Source organism: Paroedura picta, chromosome 3, assembly GCF_049243985.1.
Source record: "Paroedura picta isolate Pp20150507F chromosome 3, Ppicta_v3.0, whole genome shotgun sequence".
Classification (NCBI taxonomy): domain Eukaryota; kingdom Metazoa; phylum Chordata; class Lepidosauria; order Squamata; family Gekkonidae; genus Paroedura; species Paroedura picta.
Window position 1 is genome coordinate 155,321,257 of NC_135371.1, and position 23,538 is coordinate 155,344,794.

Sequence of the window (23,538 nt, forward strand, 5' to 3'; positions counted from 1 at the left end):
CCAGGGGCACCTGCTGAAATTAAACAGAAGGCGTTTTCCCCCATGCAGCCTCTTGCTCTGTGGAACTGACTGCTGTATAAGTATACGTGAGTTATGAAAAGGGGAGAGAAAGGGCTGAACGAGGTGAATGGGGGATAAAGGTGCCAGTAGCTGCTAGAGGGCCAGGGAGGGCAGTTTCCAGCTCAGATTCTCTCTAAGCATTCAGTTCCTGTTATTTGTGAGTGAGGAACAGGCCGAGGCACAATTAGTGCATCGCTGAGAGTGTCTTCAGGCGCATCCAGCGTTGCTTTTTGGCGAGATGGACTCTGAATTTGACCCAGTCCTGAAGGGATCCTCTTGGTTTTTAATTGACCCCGTTCCAGGGCCATTCTCCATTTCCCTGAGCTTCTTCCTGGAAGCGAGCAGTTGAAGCGCTCCAGCCCAGCCGGCCCCCCGCGAATTCCCACCTTTGCGCTCACTGCCAGGATTGCACTTTTTTTTACAGTGAGCGTACAAACAGTGCAGCATTTCCAGCAATCATGCACAAAATGTTGGCGCGGTGACTCTCCTCCATTAAGTATTAATGGGATTGGGGCTGGCACCATCCACAGCAAAAGGGTATAAATTGCCAAACGCCTTTTCCCTCCACCTTCCAGTGTGGATAGTCTTGGCGTCGGCCTGTTGCTCGGCCCGTGAGCCCCTCCAGTGGACACCTCTCTCGCCCTTGGGGGTGTGGGGAGGGTAGCCAGCGGCAATGGGCTTGCTCTGGGGTAAAATATTCAGGAAGTGCTCTGTTGGCTGTCCACCTACTTACACAGGTAATGGGGCACTGTTCCTTTAAGAGGCTGCATGTGCGAGCGTGTCACAGATGAAAGGGGTGAGGTGCGAGGGGTGTAAGTGTGGAGGCCGCTCCTGGGAAGGAGCAGTGCATTCCCAATTTGGCAATGCCCGCCAGCCTTTTTCTCTCTGCTCCAATCACACTTCCGACTGGATCGAGAGCAAAGGCATTCGGAGAGCTGTGTTCCTCCAGGGGTTAAATCTGCCAGTGGCACCTCTCCCTTTCCTCGGCTGTGCCGCTGGAGACTTGCCTGCTCTGTGGCTGCATGTGCTGTGGCGAAATTCCCAGTTGCTGCTCTGGAAACCAATTGTGCCAGTGAAGAATGTGCCGGCTCAGCGAATCGGTCCGGAGAGTGTGAGAAGGGGGAGAGAGAGAGAGAGAGAGAACGAGCAAGAGGAACTGAGCCCAAAGCAGCCTCTTTCTATCTGTTTCATCTCCATCCCTTGCCGCCTGACAAGATCTCCTTGACTCTCCTGTTTGCAGGCATCAAGTGGAACAAGGAGGACGCAATGTCCGACAACAAGGAGTGGGCCACACTCAGCCCGGAAGAGTTCACCCAGCTGCAGAAGTACATTGACTGTAAGTTGTTTTTCCTTCTCTCTCCGTCACTCTAGTTTGGTCCCGCCACCCTGTGGGGAGGAAGAATTGGGAGGAATGACCATCCTGGGAGGAAAGCTTGCTTTATAAAAGGAGACTCCCTGTCTGAAACTGAAGGTCGCTCTGGGACACAATCCCCCAGAGATGCTCTGTCAACCTATCCTGAGTCATTGAGCTCTGTGAGATTCAGGAAGGGGAACCAGCCATCCCTGTGCCAGTCCAAGGGAGGCGTACGGGATTACCGGAGGGGCCGTTGGTCCCGGGGATCACCCTCCGCCCCCGCCCTCTGGCATGATGCTATCTGACCAAAGCAATGTTGGGGAACCGCAGGGAAGTAGGGGAGAAGGTGGAAGTCAGTTGGTGAAGGAGTTTGTGGGGAAAGACCTTGGACGTGGCTGAGCCTCGCAAGGTCAGGAGGGTTGTAGATCTCCGCCTCCTTTGGACTGGAATTTTTGGCCCACCCGTCCCAACTGACGCATGGGCAAACATGACATTTCATTGTGTCCCATGATCGGGCCTGCTGAAATCCTCGCACCGGGCCATTTGTTCTCTTGCTGCAGCTTCCCCTTGCCCATTTCCCCTGGGAGCTCTGATTGCCAGCATCCCCGTTCCGCCCACGGCATCCTACAGGCATGGCTGGACTCTATCATTTCCTCTGGTTTCTTTGCCCTGCAGACACCAACAAGAAAGTGCAGGATGTGCTTCAGGAGTTCTACGGAGACGGTGCTCTGTCCAGGCACTTGCAGGGAGATGTGAGTACGCTCTTTTCCTCCCATCCTACCCTCAAATCTCTTACCTCACCAGTGGGGTTAGCAGGGAATCTCTTGTGCCGGGAAAGGAAGTTGCCTCAAATATTTATGCACACAAGATGATCTTGCCAGTGTGCCTTCTGTTCCACCCCTGCACACCACTTCCCATCCCAGCCACTCCCCGACCAGAATATCCAGCACCCTCTTCCCGTCTCTCTTGCCTCCTACTCAGCCTTCCCTTCTGCTTCCTTTCCTGCGTCCCATGACAATCCAGAGCTCCCCTGTGGCTTCTCATGCCTCAACCACTTCAATTGCTCCTTCCTGCCCCGTCTTAGTTTCCGGCTGACAGCTTCCTGCTCATCCTGTGTGTTGGCTCCTCCCCTTCTTATCACCACTCTTGTTACACTTAGTTTCTCCCTGTTAGATTGGGGCAGACACAAGGGAGCTTCTCCTCGGCTCTGTCAATCAGGTACAGGAGCCACTTGTGTTGCTAGCAAAGTCAGTGCTCGGCCAACTTGGTCTTGCAATAGACTGTGTTGGTAGTACTAGCTGCATTTACCTTTTTTCTCCCTTTCTCTGTTGGTGGTGTTGTTGCCAGTCAATAGACTTTGAGGGTTTCAAGCTCTTCTTAAAAACCTACTTGGAGGCAGACGAGATCTCCGATGAACTTTGCCGCCACCTCTTCATGTCCTTCCAGACAACCACAGGGCAGGACGCAACGGAGCCAACAACGCAGTCTGGTAAGGAGACTGGCACGGTTTTCTCTTGGAGAGGGACGCATGGAATTCTCCTGCCCTCTGTGAAATTTAAATATATATATATATCACTGCTTGCAAACTGGGCCAAATGCAGTGCTCATCGTCTTTGAGCACAGGCTGCACTCGGCATCCGAAGCAGCCGTGAAAGAATCTGGCCATTTATTTGGAAGATGGAGTTAATGGCACAGGGCACATAGAAGAGAGAGAGAGAAGCCCTTTGCTTGTTTTCTTAATCCTCTCTCCCATTTTAGCGCCTGGCTTTGTTTGCGTCAATGATGTCTCCTGTTACTTCTCACTGCTGGAAGGTGGGAGGCCTGAGGATAAGCTGGAATGTAAGTACTGCGAAAGAGTCAAGAGGAAAAAGCCCTGTGAGGCCTGAGTTCAAATCCTGACCTTGGCATGTATGTGTATGGGGGGGGGGGGGGAATGTTCAAATGTTAACAGGGAGAAATTTGTCCCTGGCAGTTTCTCAGTACAGCCATCACTTCATTCTCTTCTTGCTGCAATTAGAACATCCTTGTTGGGGCAGCATTGACTGGTTCATTCTGTCACATATGCAGAAGTCATTTTGGCTCCCTTGAGGGTGCCCCTCCAACATGGTAGTTTCCTCCCACGTTCCTGGGACAGTCAAATGACCTTCCCCCACCCCCTTCAGAAGGTTTGCTTTCAGTCTATGGCCATTGTATTTCTGAAAAAAATTTAGAAGGCTTTGTGGGTGAGAAGTGATTCCGTCCATGCTGGTAGGGGCTCATGGGAATTGTAGTCCATGGACATCTGGAGGGCTGCAGTTTGACTACTCCTGCCCTAGAACATAGTTGGGCCCTGAACAGTGGAGATTTTGAGTTGACCATTCAGAGCAGCGGAAGCCCCTGAGAACCTCCAGTCTGGGACCCCTCGTTTTTCTTACCCTTCTTTCTTCTCCCACAGTCACCTTCAAGCTCTACGACAAAGATGGCAACGGCCTGCTTGACAGTTCGGTGAGTAGCCCCTGTTGGGATCGCAGCTCGTCTGTTCGGTTCTTTCTCCTCCCTTCTGTTCAAACAGGAGAACTAGCTTATCCCTGCCCCTCCCAGTCCCTCAAAGCTAAGCCTTTGGAACGGGGGCTCTTAATTCCTGGGCCTGCAGAAGTTGAAAATGAAGATGGCACCTCGCCACCCCCAGGTGCAAGCACACATAGAGAGGCAGGAGCTAAATGTTTTTCTTCCCCATAAGACCGCACAAGAGAACGCCCAAGGTCAGGTCTCGCTCCTCCTCTTCTCTTGACGGTGCCCCCAGCCCCGCTGCCTGACAGCAAAGCTAGACTTGACAGCACAGCCACCGCAAAGTCACCGCCACCATTTTAAAGCCACTTTAAAACGTGGCATGGTGCTCTTGTTCCTCCACCCTGCCCAGCGCCTTTTCAAATGCCAGAACAGCCGTGGGTGGGAGTGCAGTTGTTTTGGTTGTTGATAAGGAATTGGGGGGGACGACGACAATAAGAGCTCCTCGACCTGTCATTCTGCCCTTGCAGCATTTTCACGTGACTTTACAATGATGGCAGTCTGATGGTGGCAATGCGGACACTGTCCTTTATAGAGTTCTCGTCTCCCCCTCTGTTTTATGTTCATAATAAGGCCAGTCTCCCCTGAGTTCTCTTTCTTGGTTTCCTGCCCTGATTCCTGGTTCTCAGCCTAGCTAGGATTCCAGCCCTTCCTGCTTCTGCCCTTTCATTTTGAAAAGGACATTTGACATACAGGACAGATCCATCTGTGTTTCCTCTTTGGCTCTTTCCATGCAAAGGTTTTTCTCCAATGGCTTTAAACTCAAGCGTATCTTTTCCTGAATAGCGACATGACATCATCTATTTGTTCTGTCTCTGCATTTTAGCCCTGCTTTGTTGTGGTTTCTTTTTCTAGTCTGGTTTGGTACACTTTTTTTTTGGGGGGGGGAAAGATCCCCGTCCAGGGCCTTGGCAGGCTGTGTGGAGGTGCAGGTGGATATTTTGGCAGGTCCTGCCTATTTCCCTTGCTTCAGTCATTCACAGCGTCCATTTGACTTGTGCTGCTGGAGGGTTTCAAAAATATTGCTAGAGCTTAAAATCAGTGAAGTTACTGATTTTTTGAAGCCCCTAAAAGTCCCTTGGGTGGCATCGGAGAGGGTTGGGTGGGAATGGCAGCTGCAGGACAATGGAGAAGTGCTGGGGGAACTGTTGGGTGGGCTGTCTGTTGCCACTGCAAATGTCTCTGAACTTATAGGGGCAGTGGAAGGGAAATCATGGCCAGATGGATGCAACCTTAAAGAAGCATGATGGGTATATCCCCCCCCCCCATCCTTGACCAACCGAAGTCCGAAGCCTACCTATCACATGTGTACCTGCCCGACTTGCAGCATGCCTGGCAGAAGATAAGCAGGAAAAGGTTCCCTCTAACAATGCATCACCTGCCAGGAGAACGGCAGGAAAGGCAGCCACCTTGTTCCTGCGTGGGCAAAGCTATTACGCTGACCTTGGCTTCTCCTCTCTCCCTGTGATGAAAGGCATCTCCTGCCCCCTTCAGGCCCTAGCTGCTCGTGATCAGTTTGCATGTCCCCAAATTCTTTACTCCAGTCCCTTTTTTAGGGGGGGGGGGAGGTAGTCCCTTTCTGCTCTCACAGCTTGCTGCCAGTTATCACTGAATTCCACTCGGTAATCTTTGAATCTGAGTTCTGTACTTGTGGTCTGCACTTAAAAAAAAAATCTGGTCTTCTCTCGGGAGTCACGGAGTGTGCGTTCTGCTCCCCAACAAAAAAAATAGTGAATGTTGCAGCAATTATATGTGCCACATGGTTGGTCTCTCCTTATTGGTCAGTTTTGGGCAGGCTTTCTTTTTTTCATTGTAAGGACAGAGAATCCCAGCTGCATTCAAGATCATGTAGCCATTGTGCTGAGAGGGGAGTGTTTCTCCTACCATCCGTACTGCTAGGTACTTAAAGGTTTCCTTTTTGTAAAATACAAACTCTGTGAAGTCTGTCAATCTAGCATTCATTCATTCATTCATTCAGATTGTTGATGTATCACCCTCAAAACAAATAATGCAGGAGGGAGCCAGAGACAGCTGAGCTGTGCAGAAAGCTCTTGGGAGGCTGCTCCTTTGTTTCCAGAGGAATGGCCCACCTGGGGAGACCTCCAAGCAAGGTCCATCTTAGGAGCTGCAGGCTCCCCTGAGCCATTCAAGCTCCCTGTCTGATATCTCTCGGAAGGCGGTGCTCACCATGTTGATGACAGGCCAGGGGAGGAGCCCGTGTGTTGCCCTGAGCCCTCCTGCCAGAGCTGCCCTCAGCCTGGTGCTCTGACCCAGGAGCACTGGGAAGAGAGGTTGGTGGCATAACCCTGGCAGGCAGAGGCTGCCACCCAAATGCAAGGCTGCTGCAACCATGCTAGGGATGGTGCCTGTGCCTGAGGAGAACATGGAGCCCTGCTGCACCATCCATGCTAGCAGCCCCCCCTCCCAACCCAGTCCCAGGCAACCGAATCCCCATTCCAGAGGCCCTGTGTTGACTGGGCTTCTATGGTCTACTGGCAGGTGGGTGCAGGGAGCCTGCCCTGCTCGGTGGTGGCTCTAGACGAGGGCAAGCTGGACTGGGTTGGCCGGCTGGAATCAGCATTAATCTCTCACGATCCTGGGTCCGAGTGCCAGGCCAACTGCACTGCAGTACAGCTCCTGCACTGGGGCCAAGGACAGCTCCAGCAAGACGGCCGTGTGCGGCACATGGGCTCATCCACCCTCCTGTTGTCATCACAGTGGGCACTGCCCCCCCCGAAAGGCATCTGGCAGGGGTCCTGAGGAATGGCTTGGGAGAGCCAGCAGGTTCTAAGATGGGCCTTGGCGTGAGGTAGATCTAGGTGGGCCTTCTAGGATCGTACAGCTCACCTGCCTGCAGTTCCCTCCTACACTATTTGGAGGGCGGGGTTACATTCGCAAAGGTATGCTAGATCGATAGACTTTGTGCAGTTTCTACTTTTAAAAAAGAGAACTTTACATGCCCAGCAGTACTGACAGTGGGAGAAACACTAAACTTTCAGCAAAACAGCTACATCATACCAAATGCAGTTGGAAGTATCTCTTCTTACAGTTGCAAGAAATGTGCCCTGCCTGAAATGGACCCATAAGAAGAGACAAACCCAGAGGTGAAGGGGGGGGAGAGACAGAAAGTCCAATGGAATCATTATGCTTGTGAATTATGCCTTGGGAGCGAAGAAAGGGGGGGGGGGGCGGATGTAGCAATAGCACCTAAAAAAAAGATACAGTGAAGGGCAAACGAACTGAGTGCTAAAGGGAGCAAAACCCATGCAGAAATAAAGGAACGCCTGATGCACCTGCAAGGTAAAAGTGAGTTGGCATGCAGAAGGGAAAAATACACCCAATGGTGTATACACCCAGTAAAAACTAAGGAACATGCAAGTGCATAAAAGGGCTATGACAGACTCTTCTTTAATTGCTGGCACTAAACTCTGTTCTTTGGCAGGAGGTGGATCGCATCATCACGCAGATGATGCGTGTGGCGGAATATCTGGAATGGGATGTCACTGAGCTTAAACCAGTAAGTACACAGCTCCCGTGTCCAACGCTTGTTCGGCAGGTACACAGCAGTCTGCCAGGAACTACCGGCTCTGGAATGCGTATGCCTCGGAGGTTATCTGTTGGGATTAAGGGGGAACATACAAGGGAAAGGGGGTGGGCTGTCGACTTCAACACTAACATTTCCCCTGGCATCAGGAAGGGGAGGCACCAAAGCTGTGTGCATTCATGGGGGAGCAATGATCAGCAGCGAAAGCCCTGGAGAGGAAGGCAGTGGGGCCGATGTATGAAGTCTGTCCTCGCTTAATGGGATTATCGTCAGAGAGTGGCCTCTCCTTGCTCTAAATTTGCAGCACAGAGTAGCCATGTAAGCTCCGTTCCCTTCATTCTTATGTGTATTTTCTTCTGTCATGTCAGGATTTCTCAACATGGGTTTTGTGAACCTGTGGGGCGTCTTGATCACCCTGGAACGGTTTCCTGAATGGGTGGGAGTTAATTAATTTTTAATGTATTTTTATATATATTTTGAATTTGTCAAACTTTTACCCACCCACTCCCTCCCAAAATGGCCAATGATGGGCCTGGAGGGGGTAGGAAGGGGAGGCATGTCACAACTATGCTTCCCGACTGTATTCTGCATGATCACACCGCTTCTGGTGTTTCTCGCAGCCTGAAGAATGCTTCTGGGGTTTCTCAATGGTCAAAAAGCAGAGAAAGGCTGTGTCACGTGCAGCCCAGAGTTCATATTCTGCTGTAGAAAGTAGTATGACGCTAGACTGATATGAGTGGAAGGGTGACATCTCGTGTATTCCACAAATAACTCCAAAGACTTTGATACACATTTACAGGCAGAATGCCTTGTCCTCCAGGAGACTTCCAGTTTAGACTGTAGGGGAGGAAGACATGGCTTGCCTGTTAACTGGAGCTGAGCAGAAAGCAGGAATCACTGACAATGCTCCCCTGGTCCTTTCCCTTCCTCCATTGGCCTTCCACTCAGATCCTGCAGGAGATGATGCGAGAGATCGACTACGATGGCAGCGGTGCGGTGTCTCTGTCTGAGTGGCTCCGGGGTGGTGCCACCACTGTCCCCCTTCTGGTGCTGCTGGGGCTGGAAGCCGTAAGTGCAAGAGGAGAAGGGGTGGGGAGAGATGGGCAGAAATCAGAAGACCCCTGAGCCACTAGATCCTATTGGGCTTGAGAAGCGTACGATCTTTGATCGCAGGCACGATACTCAGGAGTTTCTTCTTGATGGAAGCACCCAGTCCGTTTTACCAAAGGCAACCATAGAATGGTTTGAAGTTGATGTCCTGTTTGGCAGGGGGAAAGCATCAAAAGAAATGAATATATACAGTTGCCTTCTATCAAGTCATATGGTTGGTTCTTTTAGCGTACAGTGGACTGTTTTGACTGGCAGTGGCTGTTTCAGGCCTGCAGGCCAAAACAGACAAGATCCTGAAGATCAATGCACTGACCCTCATCTAGATGCCAGGAGCTGCTCTGGGCTGCCACGGCAGAGATTGCCATAAGCCTCTTCCGGCCTGGTTGCCTTGAGAGAGGACACCGGGAGCTGCTGTGGCCTGGGAGTGGGGGAAGGAGAGATGGCATTATCCCTGCCACAAGTCTTGCAGGCTCCCCAAGAAACACTGACCAGGAATCTCCCAGCATTTTAGTTTGACTCTGAAGCAGATTAGGTGCCTGCTGCCTTGGTTTTCTTAAACGGGTGATTTCAGTGAATGAATTGGAGGCTTTGCGCATGTGAAGCATATTTAAGCCTTGGCCCCATTCCTCTGAAAACTGTAGTGAATAGCAAAACTTATCTCATAGCATTGACCCCAATGCTGATGAAGAAGAAGAGCGGGTTTTGGTGCCCGCTTTTCACTACCCAAAGAAGTCTCAAAGTGACTTCCAATCGCCTTCCCTTCCTCTCCTCACAGTAGACACCCTATGAGGTAAGTGGGGCTGAGAGAGCTCTGAGAGAACTGTGACTGGCCCAGGGACACCCAGCTGGCTGCATGTAGAGAGGAGTGGGGAATGAAACCCGATTCTCCCAATTAGAGGTCGCCACTTTTAACCACTACATCACACTGGCTCTCCCTGTGCTAAGCTGGCTCTCGGCTTGATGTGGCTTGTTGAGTACAGATGTGTCCAAGCTCCTTTCTTCCAAGAAACTTAGCACTCCATCTGAATTCATGGGACATGACCTTCTGAGGACCCAAAGGTGTGGGCTCGTCCATACACACTTGTAATGTCCTTTACCTCCCTGCCCCCCTCCCAAAAAAATATTGCAACTGTTATCAAAATTTTGACCTGCTTAGAACTTCTTTTTGCGCCTTAAGGAGCTCTGATTTCTCAGGGAGCCACCCAAACTCATAACGGCTGCCTTTCTCTTTTGCCTTCAGACGATGAAAGATGACGGACAGCACTTATGGCGCCTGAAGCACTTTAACCGCCCAGTATACTGCAACGTATGTGAGACGCTGCTGCTGGGGTTGCGGAAGCAGGGGCTGCGCTGCACCTGTGAGTGAGTCACTGTGTCCTTGGGTTACAGGTGGGAAGAGGTCGGGTGCATCTGTTCTTCTTCTTTTGTTCTCTAGCACAGTGGTCCCCAACCCCTGGGCTGCGGCCCGGTGCCGGGCTGCAAAGGCCTCAGCACCAGGCCGAAGCGGCTGATTAGCTTGCGGCCGAGCAAGCTTCTTGCTTCGGGAAGGGAGGGGGGAGAGTGAAGCGCGGCTGCAGGCACGCCAGCGGCGCAAATGCACATGCACGGACTTGCCGTGCTTGTGCGTTTGTGTCCGACGGGGCTGCAAACGCATATGCGCAGCACCACATTTGCAGCCCTGCCAGACACAAACGTGCATGCGCTAGAGCTGTTGCGCATGCGCGGGGCCTGGGTCACCCTCTCCCCCCACCCCGTGGCAGCGGTCCGCGGCAACAAAAAGGTTGCGGACCGCTGCTCTAGCATCTTCCCACCACTGGGTCTTGGAACGGACTTGGGAGGGATCTATTCAAAATTTTAAAATCTGAGGGCAGGGGAGGAAGGAGTGGATGGTAGATAGGTAGGTGGAAGGACGGACAGACAGGCAGACGGACAGACTGCTTCTGCCTGACTCTCTTGGTAGCACCTAGGGTAATGCAACAAGGTGATGTTCACTTCATATGCTGTGCTATCCTAGATGCTCCCAGAAATAGCAGAGGAAGAAACACAGCATGGCAGCAGCAGTTTATGTCTCATAATATTTTATGAACAAGGACTAGAAGACCCACTACTTAAGATTCTGAGAAAATATGGCTTTATGGTAGCTTGATGTCAGCAAATGTCATGTTGGTTTCACTCCCAAGGCCCCCTTATGACATCACTTTAGAGACGTAGGAGATGTCGCTCCATGACTTCTTCCCTTGACAGTCTCAGGTCATGGGGGGAAAAGCTAACAATACAGCCACTTCCTGTGCATCATGCTTCCTGGGTTGCAGGGAAAGGGAAGCATGGCAAAAGGGCCATATCAGGAAGTTTCTCCCACAAGATGTACTTGGCACATCGCAGCTGGTTGTCCTGAGAGTGTTTATGAACAGACTTTGTGAAGGAACAATGACATAAATTGTAAGATATGTAGAATGCCTTAGTTTTACTGCTGGCCCACATCCAGAATGCCGTGAATAGTCAAATCTTGTAAATTTTCTGTGGCTTAACTGGATTTTTTTTCCAGTTTGCAATTTCAAGAACGAATAGTATAAATCAAAAGCTTAGCTCCTTTTTCTTGACTGCTAGATATGGGGCACGTTTTCCTTATTGGGAAATTTAATGGAACATTGACTAGACCAGAAACTTCTTATGATTTCTGGAGATAAGAGATTATCCTTATTTCCCCCTTGAAGAATGGTCACACAGATACATTAATTCTGGACACAGCATGTAATCCTATGTGAGAACCAGCGTGGTATAGCGATTAAGAGCTGTGGACTGTAATCTGGAGAACCGGGTTTGATTCTCCACTCCTCCACATGCAGCTGGCTGGGTGATTTGAGCTAGTCACAGTTGTCTTAGGGCTGTTCTCGCAGAGCAGTTCTATTGGAGCTCTCTCAGCCCCAGGGTGTCTGTTGTGGGGAGAGGAAGGGAAAGGTGTTAGTGAGCTGCTTTGGGATTCCTTTGGGTAGTGAAATGTGGATATAAAAAAAGGCTCTTCTACTACTTATGTCTTGGAATCTCTAAATGCTTTCTTTCCCACGTAGAAACATTTCTCATAGAAGCTCACTTGTGAAATAGAAACCAAGAGTAAGGTTCCCAAGAATCTCCTGATTAGTTGTTTACTGCTTTTTAAGGGATCTGGAAGTCTGAGGCTGCCGTGGAAAGGGAGGAGTGAAGAGTTTGGTTGTCTCTTGTCATTAATTATATCACTTGCAGTGTCCAGCAATGGCCTTGACACTTGTCCATTCCCGTTCCATGCTGCCACTAATGAGTCATCTAAGAAAAGTACTTAATATTCCCTTGTACAAACTATTATGATTTGCGTGCACAGGAAAAGGCATTACCTACTCGACAGCAAAGGGCGTGGGATTTGCAGCAAAGACAGCTCAGGCATGCATTTCATGCGCAGAAACGCATTGTGAAGCAGACCCCTTAAGGACTCACCGCCTCCTTCCCAAAGTTCTGACTGTGCTAAAAAATATGTGCACCAAAGAAAGGAAGCTGCAACAAGTGGGACCTGGGAGGGGAAAGAGTTCCTTTTAAAGTCAGCTGCTAGTGGGGAGGGAGTGCCAGGGGCTACTGTGGACAAGGCTGTAGAGGAATTCATTCAGTCCTTCTGCCAATCCACCCTTCCTTCTTGTTCCTGTTCCTACAGTCTGCAAGTTCACAGTCCATGAGCGCTGTGCCCGCAAGGCCCCGCCAAGCTGTATCAGCACTTATGCCAAGAGCCGTCGTGACACCAGCGTAAGTGGCCCCAGCAGGGGGGAAAGCATTGCATCCATAGATCAATAGGTTTCCACCTGTCCTTGCTTTTTCCATTCCAGCCCCCACTCTCCATGGATCCTGTTGTGACTTCTTTCAAAGCCAGAGAAAAACCACTCAATTGCTGGTCCCCTTTTTGGACTGTCACCCCCTTCTTCTTTCTTTTTAGGGGCTGCTTTTATCTGGTTCCCCACCCTTTTGTTATTCTGAGAAATGTAGGTGATGCTATCCCGTCCATTAATTCACAAAAAATGGGATTTTATTGATCATCACCCTCCATTTCTTGGCATTATTCCTTCCCCTCACACTTCTACTGGTAGTTTGCCTCCAAATCGTTTTGGACCTCTTTTAGTACTTCCTAATCCTCTGTTTCCAAAAGGCATTATTTGGGGTAAATCAGTGTCTGGCTAACAGCAACATCTGTGTCCTTGGTGGTGGAAAGTGCCATCCGATTACAGCTGGCTCATGGTAACATCCTAGGTTTTTGAGGCAAGAGATGTTCAGAGGTGGTTTGTCATTGCCTGCCTCTTCATAGCAATCCTGGACTTCCTTGGTGGTCTCCTGTCCAAGGGCTAACCAGGGCTGACCCTGCTTGGCTTCCCAGATCTGGTGAGATCGGGCTAGCCTGGGCCATCCGAGCCAGGGCTCCTGAACAGTGAGTTATATCAGTTCTCATCATAGCTGGGAAATGGAGCCCGAGAGGTGACAGGGAGAAGAAGAAGAGTTGGTTCTTATATGCCGCTTTCCCCTACCCAAAGGAGGCTCAAAGCGGCTTACAGTCGCCTTCCCTTTCCTCACCCCACGACAGACACCCTATGAGGGAGGTGAGGCTGAGAGAGCCCTGATATCACTGCTCCGTCAGAGCAGTTTTATCAGTGCCGTGGCAAGCCCAAGGGCACCCAGCTGGCTGCATGTGGGGGAGTGCAGAATCGAACCCAGCATGCCAGATTAGAAGTCCGCACTCCTAACCACTACACCAAACTGAGGGGCACTCACTGTGGTGGCTTTGAACGAAAGACTCCCAAGTCATGGCTCCTATCCTCCTGTTCTTGTAAATCTCTCTCCCCCCCCCCCCCCAGACATTTCTTCATTCTCGAAGTCAGAGGTAGACATGTGGGGTTCCACCGGTCCCTGCCTCTCCACCGCCACCACCTGTTTGTCTTTCCCTGCAGGCACAAGCCCATGTCTGGGTCCGAGGGGGTTGCGACGGCAATAAATGTGACCGGTGTCAAAAGAAGATCAAGAGTTTTCAAAGCTTGACAGGCATAACTTGTGCCTGGTGCCATCAGAAGGTGAGTTCTCACTTCACAGGGTTGGTCCACAGGTGGTGAAGTGGCTTAAATGCTGTTTCCAATGCACAAGTGACTGCTTTGTAAATCACCCTTCACATCACCTCTGAAATACTTTTGGGTGCAGACTTTGGTAAGCCTTCAGGGAACGGCAGCTCTGGAGCTGGGGAGGTTGTCACTTAGTGTGCGTCCCCTGTTAACAAGATAATGCATCGCTGTGATAGATAAAGGTATGCACAGAGCGAGGGCTTGTGTATTGCAGGCCCAGGGTATACTGTGACTCTGGGATCTCCATCACCCCCGTCACCTAATGTCAGGAATAGAAGATAGGTTTTTCTGCTATTACAACAACGCTTCACTGTTCCTGTAGGAATAAGATGGCAGTCATTCTCCTGCATCGGAGAAAGTAAAAAGAGTTCAGTCGGGGATACTGTTTGGGGGGTAGCTAAACTTGCACCTGCCTTCAGGGACTCCCAGCCATTGAAAACCAAACCTATGCGTATAACCATAGCTAGAATGTGATGGGATGTGCTCGGGAGTGGAGGCGACGGGCAGGTTAGTGCTCCATGTATATGACAGATTAAGAAGTTTCTCTCTGCTGATGGCTGTTTCACACACTTACAAGCAAACACAGCAGTGAGGGAGTAGGGTGAGGGATTACTAGGAAAGGGATTGGAAATAAAGTCTCGTGCCCCCGTAGAGATTTGTGGTGCCGCCTCATTTGGAATACCACGAGTAACTTGAAAAAGAACATTGCCGTGCTGGGGAAAAGTACAGAAGAGGGCAGCCAAGGTGAAGAGGGGGTTGGAGCACTTTCCCTGGGAGGAAAGGCTGAAGTCTGGGATGTTTCAGTTTAGGAAAGAGATGGCTGAGGGAGGACATGATAAAGATGTATTGAATTATGTGTGAAGGTGAGGAGAGTGAATTGAGAGGGCTTTTCCCTCTGCCTCCCAAAATACTAGAACTCAAAGGCATCCAGTGAAGTTTAGGCACAGTACATTGAGGATGGCGAAAAGGAAATTCATCTTTATTCAACAAGTGATTAAAGCGTGCAACTTGCTGCCAGAGGACGTAGTGATGGCTACAGGCATAGACAGCTTCATAAGGGGATTTAACAAGTTCATGGAGGATAGGTCTATCAGTGGCTACTAGCTGTGGCTGTATAAAGGGAATCTCCAAATCCCGAGGCAGTAAACCTTCGAATGCTACTGCCAGAAGGCAACGTTAAGTGAGGCCTTGGCCTCTTTGCCCTATTGATAGCCCTCCAGAGCAACTGGTTGGCTATTTTGTGAGACAGAATACTGGACTAGATGGACCTCTGGTCACATTTTGCAGGGCTCTTGTCCCTCAGCAGTTCTGGTTTTAAAGGAGTAGTTACATTAGTCTGTGTGGTGTAAAAGACGAATACAGAGAAAGCTCTGTCCTCTTTGGTGTAGCCTTTTGTAGACTATTTCCTTATTTATAGTTCACCATATGTGAGTGTCCTGCATAGTGCAGGGGGTTGGACTAGATGACCCATGAGGTTCCTTCCAACTCTATTATTCTATTATTCTATAATTCCATGATTCTATATGATAATGTTAAGTTCTTCCTCTTATCCTTCTTGTGTGGGGAGGGAAGGATAGTGAAGGGCAGTGCATGGGGGGCCCTCAGGGACCTAGATGGGGAGATGCAGGGACAAGAGTGGGGGGAGGGGAGAAAGGGCTGGCTTCCAGATGTTCTGTGCCTGATCAGTGTTGACATCCACTGTGAACAGTGGCCATCCTAGAACAGTTTCCTGAGCATTCTCAAACAGAGAAATATTCCCCTACTGTTCAGACACAAGCAAATGGATACTGGCCGTCATGTTTAGAGCGCTGTCAGCATTCACCAATGTTTCTCAGTTTAAGGTACTCACAAAATTGTCATTGTTCACAAAATGTTAGCTGTTCACTGCAGCACACATTTATCAAGTGCGTGGGTGTGTTGGGTTGGTGGGCAGGTAAGTAGGTAGCCTTTGTAACAGAGAGACCAACTAGAAATAAGAGCTCCAGGAATATTCAGTCACCAAAAAGCATATAAGCTGCGCAGGCAAGAGGCATAATTAGGCAGCATCATAACATTGCCTAATTTCAGAACGATATAACATAGCCCATGATCAGCCCTTGCCTTAAGTGCAGAAATTGCCCCAGTTTAAGAAACTGCCATTGCTTCTCCTTACTGTGAAAATTTGAGGTGTAGGCGATGATTGTGTTGCGACCCACTTGAGAGCAGCTTTTTGTCTTGATAGAGAGAGCAAAAATCGTAAACTGTACTCCAGAACTGGTGTTTTGGGGGAAGGGAAGGTTTGCGCTTGAGGATTTGGGTAGAATCTCTGTACTTGCCCTTGCATTAGGGGCCCCAGCCTGGCATTGGGCCTCTGAAAAATTCCTGCTGTGTTACTCTCCATAGATCCATGATGAGTGCCTGCCCTTCATGTCTTCAACTTGTGACTGCGGGATTCTCAGGGACCATATTCTGCCACCTTCAGCCATCTACCCTGTTGTGCTGGTGAGAGCAAAGGACTGGGATATAGGGAGAACACTCAAGAGTGACAACTACACAGATATTCAAACATACTCTCATTTGCACAGAACAGACACAGACAATGGAAATGTGCACTGATCTGAAGACCTGTGCAGAAGCTATGCCTTTTGAGAGATTTGAAGGCGGTGTTGTTGAGTAGTCTTTGCCCATAATGTATGTGTTCAGTGTTTACATCCTGCCTGTGAGCTCTACGGCTCAGACTGCAGGTTATGTTTGCCATCAGATGTCCACAAGAACTTGCAAATTCCCCGTTGAAATGCCATTAAGAAGCCTGACTTTTGTCCCAACCGTGGTAACATCATGCTGAACTCGGTCCCTGTGACACTTTTAAATTGGGTACCCACAGGGAACTTGCAGCTAATGCATGGTTGCCAGTCCCCATGATGATAGCATGGCAGATGACATGTGCAGTTGGGCTCTTAATTGCCTGATTTTGTATATTCTCAGAGCTCTTGGCGCTGAACCCTGGAAAAAGTGGAGTGGGACTCCAAATATGTAGTTCAGCTTTAGCACAATAAACCGTTGCAATGGATGTGTTTTGATTCACTTCAGTTTTTGCCAAGGGCCCACGGTGTGTATCCTATTTCTCCTTTGTTCCTGTGGACCATAGCAATTTTTGAACAATGCTTTGAATATTTGTCGGATTATCCACGTATCATTAAACTGCACAAGGAGGGCATAGGAATATGCAAACTCTGCCTCAACAACACCCTGCCCTCAGGGCCACCGGTAGTCTTCCTTAGGAGTATAAGTCAGTCTGCTCAGGAGTGTTTGTGGTCTGCTCTGCTCTGATGCTTGTCCCTTTCTGCTCCAGGAGAGACAGAACAGTCAGAAGAATGGAGTGTGCGGAACCCCCGGGACCCCTTCAGAAGAGCCGGCTCAGCCCTTTACCACACCTGAGGGACAGGCATTACGAGTGAGCTGGGGGTCATGAGGAGGGGGGTCTTACCAAATTTCCCCTGTCCCCATTAACCTTTGCCCTGTGCTATCTGAACACCGCTTGCTATTTGGCATAGGATAGTAATAACTCATCTAGTTGTCCATGGGAGAAAGGTCAGGCAATAGATACACTTCCCTAAGCCTTTGAGTGTTTTCAACCACGGGGCTACGAAGCCCATTCAAACTGGCCTTGTGTAACTTGTGTCACATGTGCAAGTTGTTGATCCTGGAAATTGAATATACATTGTTGCCAACATGGGTTTCGTATCCAGTTTTAGCACAAATAAAGTTTAAGCAAAAATAAATAAAGATTTATGCCAGCTGTGTTCTGGATCAAGTTCAAGGTTCTGGTATTGACCTTTAAGCTCATCCGTGGTCAGGGTGCCACATATCTGAGGGCCCACCTATCACCTTATGCCCCCCACAGGGCTCTTCACTCTGTGGGTGCAAACCTGTTGGTGGTTCCTGGTTCATGAGAAGTGTAGCTGACCAGAGCCAGGGACTTTTTGGTCCTGGCCCCAACCTGGTGGAATGAGCTCCTGGAAGAGCCGAGGGCCCTGATGGAGCTGTCAATGTTCTGCAAGGCCTGTAAACTGGATCTCTTCCACCAGGCATTTGATGAGACCGGTGCAATTGGGGTTCATTGAGCTGAGGGATGGGGAGTGGGTTTGGGTGTTCAGTTATTTTGCTGCCAGGAGGGTTGTAAGGGTGGATTTTTTAACTGGAATTTTTACTGTGGGGTTTTATCATGTCACCCACCATGAGCTAGCTAGCCTGGGAGTGACAGGAAACAAATGTAATTAATAAATAATAAATATTTAAACCCATTTGAGCCTTGCATATGAAAAACATCGCCCCCCCACCCCAGACTGAGGCTGACAGTCTTCCATCTTAAGCTGTCGCTTGCCTGACTTACTCTGGAGGAGACCAGATGTTCAGAGGCAGTCAAATGTAAAGGAACACCCCCCCCAGCCTAATGCATCATAAAGCGGCTGTGATTTTAGCAAAGGAGTAGGAAGGTGAGAAATTTCTTAACTCCTCCCCCTGACTGTTCACCCCAAATTTCACTCTACATAGTACTTTGACACCTACAGAGGAAAAGAGATATAATGCTGAGAGGGGGGAGATTTTTTAATGGGGAAAACAGCCAGAGGGAAAGCGTTAATCAATTCTGTGCTTCCCCATCCATCTATTCAACCTCATAGCTTCCCAAGGCTACTTTTGGCCGGAACAAAACGTTGGGTGGGCAAAGTAGTGCATGATTGTATGTAATGTTTCATTGGGCCCTTTCATGACGACCCTTCGCTTCCCATCCTCTTTTCCTTCCTTCCCTTCCCTCCCCAAGCAGGCCTTCTCTGGGAATGCATAAAAGGCCCAAGGGCTCCCCCTCGTGATGCAGAAACAGCAAACTCTTAAGTCACTGCTGTTTGGAACCTTCCTCCTTCCGATTGTATCTTCAGCTGGCTTAGACCTATCATCGTCTTTCCGCCAGAGACCCCTGGGAATTAGAGTTCTGTGTGGCATGCCACAACACTCTTGCAAGAGATTCCCAGGGCCTTGGAGAACTAAAATCCCGACAGCTGGTTGGAGGCTAAGAGACAGGAACCAAAATTATAATGACTATAAAACTGATGGGTCCAAAGATGCAAAATGTGCTCTCAAAACAAGTCCCGTGGGAAAGGGAAGAACTACAATTGAGTGATGGGGAACGATCCAAATTTTGCCCTGCCCTGTTAAACCTGTAAGCCTGTGTTGTGACCCCCCTGCTTGTCCTGCTGAACCCTTCTGAAGTTTGTCCTGGACAACCAGATTTGGCCCTTGACCTTGCTGCTGTTCCAAACCTTTTCTTGTTCCCATGGCTCTTTCCACAGATCATCCCAGTGCCTGACACTCACCCCTTGCTTGTCTTTGTCAACCCCAAGAGTGGTGGGAAACAGGGAGAGAGGTGAGAGGGGAACGGCGTCCGATGCTTAAAGGGGAGGGGGGGCTAGGGAAATCCCTCTTCTTGAGACGTCCATGTCAGCTTTGCTTTTGGATGCTTAGATGTAGGACCGCTTTGTGATCATTTCTTCTGAGGCACTTCCTCCTCAGAAGGGGTGTCCCTGGCCTTCAGAATTAAATCGATCTGGGGTTCATTGTGCAAAAGGGATCTCGATGGAGATCTTTTAAAGCCCCGTGTTGTAAAACTGTGTGTGTGTTTTTTTTAATGTAATGTTTAAAGCAGGCCCCCAAATTACTGTTGTGTGGCATTTATTACCGTCTTCTAGAGTTGGTGATCAGTAATATTACACAAAAAGTAGAATCTCGGCAACGGTCAGTGATAAGGAGGGCCTGTATTCTCTGGGAACATTTTAGTCCCCCAACAGCGTTCCAGAGACTCAGTGTCTTGTGCAGCACCCACACACATAGTCTTAGGAGGTGGTACCTGCTTGCAATAAAGGCCTCGCAGCTAGAAAGGTATTAATCCAAGTATGGACTGTCTCAGTCTCTTACAACAGGTGAGCCAATCTTAAAGCAGTGAGCCAATCTTTCCCCACACCTGATTTAAATTGACAGGGATCTCATAAAATCGTGCAGGATGGAGCAGGAGTGGGAGGGGGGAGGGGGATCTCATCTGCAGACTGCTTGGTAGCCATCCTTAGTTTATGGCCGGGGTAGTCGAACTGCGGCCCTCCAGATGTCCATGGACTACAATTCCCATGAGCCCCTGCCTGGTGGCAGGGGCTCATGGGAATTGTAGTCCATGGACATCTGGAGGGCTGCAGTTTGACTACCCCTGGTTTATGGGATTCAGTCATCTGTAATCCTGTCCAGAAATGAACAGATGTGGCAAAGAGCCTTTTGTGAACTTCGCGGGGGTGTCTTCTGATTAGCGGCCTCTGTCCCATCTCCCCTGGCAGGGTGCTGCGGAAATTCCAATATCTCCTTAACCCACGGCAGGTCTACAACTTACTGAAGGGGGGGCCCGGACAAGGGTGAGTAGCAAGGAACTGGGGGCATATTAGCCTGATTTCCCTGTTGGGCGTTTGCCTGTGTTTCTAAGCCTCTCTTCTCAGGCTGGAGGAGAAAAGAAGTGTGTTGATGGGAGAGAAATGAGCACTGGCATGTTGGTGGGCACTTGAGCGCTTTAGCCGGGGCTGGGTGGCAATTTAGAAGTAAGGGGGCATCTGCAACACCAGCTGGTCAATTTTTTTTCCTCAGGCTGAATTTTTTCCGGGATGTGCCAGATTTCCGTATCCTGGTCTGTGGTGGTGATGGCACAGTGGGATGGATCTTGGATGCCATCGGTAGGTCCTCAAGAGACATTAAATGCCTAGTTTTCTCAGCCTGTATGGATTACGATAGTCAGTTTGGAAGCTCAAAAGATCACGTAGAAGGGCCTTCTTCGTCTTTGTTCTTGCGCAGCCTTAGAGTTTGGCCTTCTCCTTTTCTTTCCAGATAAAGCAAATCTACCAACCCGGCCTCCGGTGGCTGTGCTGCCTCTAGGAACGGGCAATGATCTGGCCCGCTGCCTTCGTTGGGGAGGGGGTGAGTAAATTCCAGCATTAACCACTCAGTGTATTCCAGTCTGTCTGCCTGCCCCACCTGCTTAGAAATGGATGGGTTCATTCAGTGGGACTCAGCAAAGACCTCAGAGCCATGTAGCATTCTTCTTTCAGTCCTAAGAAGGATCATTTGGTCCACGTCAAGGGTCCTCAGTGTTTTTGATCCTGCGAGCACCTTTGGAGTCCTGGCACAATGGGGTGGATGCAGCCACAAGATGGCTGTCATAAAACAGCTGCCGCAGGAGGTGGAGCCAGCCACTAGATGTCCGTGACAGCTTATCTTCAGTCGCAATGTGGTGGTGGTCCTTGTGCTGTGGTGGCAGCTGCTGCCAAAGGAATGTTGTCAAAGACCAGATCTCCAGGGGCCAATCAGAGGTCTTGCTGGGCAGAAGCCCTAGCTGGTCCCACTAACCCTCTGAAAACCCTCGATAGCTACCTCTTGAGAGGTGCAACGGCACCCATAGACATCATGCTGGCAATGCCTGCGCAATGGGTCACTTGCGTGGATGCCATGAAACAAATGATTAATTAGCTTACAGGACCTCTCAGCTGTTGTCTGTGGCTTTAGGCTCTGAATGTGAAGCTGTTGGTGTAAGGTACCACTTGTGCTTCTTTTACAATTTTATATTCTGTGCCTGCAATTTGATTTCAGTACACTTCGTCGATGCAGTTTACAAGAGCAGGCAGAGCGTTGGCCTTGGATTCTGGTATCCTCAGTGTCCAACTCAGCCAAGAACCCCTTAGCATAATCTGTCAGACGGAACTGTTGTGAGAAGAGAAGAATGAGATGGCCCTGTATAATTTGCCCCAGGCTCCCTGGAGAAAGGGCAGGTTATAAATTCGAGAAAAATAAGAGGAGAACCATGCATGAAAGAAGCCTGCCAGAAACACTTAAGGGCATCTTTTGGGGGCTAAGTACTAGCAACCCAAATGTTCTCGTGTGAGAGAACTGAACTGGTGTGTGAAAAAGTACACCATACCTGAGTGCAAATACCTGATCCGATACAGCAGATCCTAGATCTAAATTCTTGGTAAGTTTCCTTGTGGTGCACAATGGACTGACAGATGTAGATAAACTGTGTTTTTGTGTTTGTGTGTGTATCCATCCATGTCATTTATATACCGCCCCTCACTGTGGCATCTCAGATACTGACCCTCATGTCACTCACAAGGTATCCCTTTTTGCAATAGCTGCAAAGGAAATGAGGGTGAGATTTGTGACTAATGATTATTTTGCTAACTTAATATGAATGCAGTCTTATGACTGTATTGGAAATTTGTCCACATTGTGCATCTATTTTGTAATCTTTTGCTGTGGCCTAAGGCTATGACCAATAAAACGGACTGCGCATCCTCCTGCTCCTGTTCTGTCTGATGCACCCACTTCTTCACAGGTTATGATGGTGAAAACCTGGTGAAGATACTGAAGGACATCGAGGCCAGCAACATCCTGCAGATGGATCGTTGGTCAGTGCAGGTGATGCCTGATAACCCCGAGGAGAAGGGTGATCCTGTCCCCTACGAGATCATCAACAACTATTTCTCAATTGGTGTCGTAAGTATAAGGAAGGGCAAGGGAAAATCCAAGGGGTGGAACGACTACTTGTTTGAATTTTTTGGAGAGCAGATATTCCCTCTTGTGCCCATGTACTGTGAGAAACAGGAGTGGTGGAACACACACTCTTGCAATAAATGGCCCTACCTGAGAGAGAGAGAGAGAGAGAGAGAGAGAGAGAGAGAGAGAGAGAGAGAGAGAGAGAGAGAGGCTTGCAGGGTCTGGGAAGGCTGAAACCAGAAAAGCACATGGTGGAACAGAGGACTGAGCAGAACTGAGAACTAAACAGTTGAGAGAGAGAAGGACCTTGGGGCTGATCCTGCGTTGAGCAGGGGGTTGGACTAGATGGCCTGTATGGGCCCTTCCAACTCTGTAATTCTAGGATTCTATGATTCTATGACCTTTAGGCTGTTCTACTGAAGGAATTCAGAGTGATGATGCTTGAGATGTGGGGATCAGATGCACACGCACACCCAGCCCCCTCCTTTGCGACTCTGTGCTCAGTTGTCTCCCCTCCTCTCTCCTCCTCCCCTCTCTCTAGGATGCCTCCATCGCCCATCGATTCCACGTCATGAGGGAGAAATATCCAGAGAAATTCAACAGCAGGTGAGACCAGCAGGTGGGAGGACCCCTCACCCTGGTTTCCAGCTAGAATCCTTCTGGCACTCGCTTTGCTGCCCTAGAGTCAGCAAACCTCCGTCGATGGCCTTTTCTGGAATTAGCTGCTTCATCAGGAAGCTCTTCTTCTAGAAAGGGACTTCCTTGGTTCATGACTTCGTTGGCACACTGTCACTTTTGGGTAGTACTTTGGGGAATAGACATGGGCTGTGTAGGTGGCAGGTGGGGCTCCCTTCCAGCAGCCGGATCGTGCCACGTGTTCTTGTGTGGTTTTCTTCCCACCCTGAACAGGATGAAGAACAAACTCTGGTATTTTGAGTTTGCCACGTCTGAGACCATCTTTGCTACATGCAAAAAGCTCAAGGAGTGCCTGACTGTTGAGGTGAACTTCTCTCGTGGCCTTTGAGCTGAGCAGGTGTAGGTGGCGGGGGTGGGGTGGGAGGGAGTCTTCAGTGATCAGCCACTTCTGCTGTGGCTTAATTTGCACCCTCAGACCCATGTAGAAGAGAGTGAGCATGTGCAGACTGCCTTTTCCTTATTGTGAAGTACCCAGAAACAACCGGGAGTCTCCCACCCCACGTTAGGGATTAGGGCATCCATAGTATGGCTGCTAATCAGGAGCTCCA

The 23,538-nt window shown here is 49.6% G+C and overlaps 1 protein-coding gene across 5 annotated transcripts in view; it reads left to right on the top strand.

Annotated features, from left to right (window-relative positions):
* DGKA (diacylglycerol kinase alpha) overlaps positions 1-23,538 on the top strand; it is a 95,277-nt gene that overhangs the window by 65,821 nt on the left and 5,918 nt on the right. For 4 of the 5 annotated variants that reach the window (XM_077328814.1, XM_077328816.1, XM_077328815.1 and 1 more), the window contains 19 exons: positions 1,301-1,396; positions 2,090-2,166; positions 2,762-2,903; positions 3,173-3,253; positions 3,849-3,898; positions 7,404-7,478; positions 8,454-8,573; positions 9,856-9,973; positions 12,295-12,383; positions 13,574-13,693; positions 16,121-16,219; positions 17,070-17,171; positions 19,066-19,139; positions 20,095-20,169; positions 20,396-20,481; positions 20,633-20,722; positions 22,134-22,294; positions 22,836-22,900; positions 23,204-23,294. In XM_077328814.1, coding sequence (XP_077184929.1) covers positions 1,301-1,396; positions 2,090-2,166; positions 2,762-2,903; positions 3,173-3,253; positions 3,849-3,898; positions 7,404-7,478; positions 8,454-8,573; positions 9,856-9,973; positions 12,295-12,383; positions 13,574-13,693; positions 16,121-16,219; positions 17,070-17,171; positions 19,066-19,139; positions 20,095-20,169; positions 20,396-20,481; positions 20,633-20,722; positions 22,134-22,294; positions 22,836-22,900; positions 23,204-23,294 — 1,811 coding nt within the window. Of the gene's footprint in view, positions 1-1,300; positions 1,397-2,089; positions 2,167-2,761; positions 2,904-3,172; positions 3,254-3,848; positions 3,899-7,403; positions 7,479-8,453; positions 8,574-9,855; positions 9,974-12,294; positions 12,384-13,573; positions 13,694-16,120; positions 16,220-17,069; positions 17,172-19,065; positions 19,140-20,094; positions 20,170-20,395; positions 20,482-20,632; positions 20,723-22,133; positions 22,295-22,835; positions 22,901-23,203; positions 23,295-23,538 lie in introns of those variants that run through there. The other variant, XM_077328818.1, reaches the window with a different exon arrangement.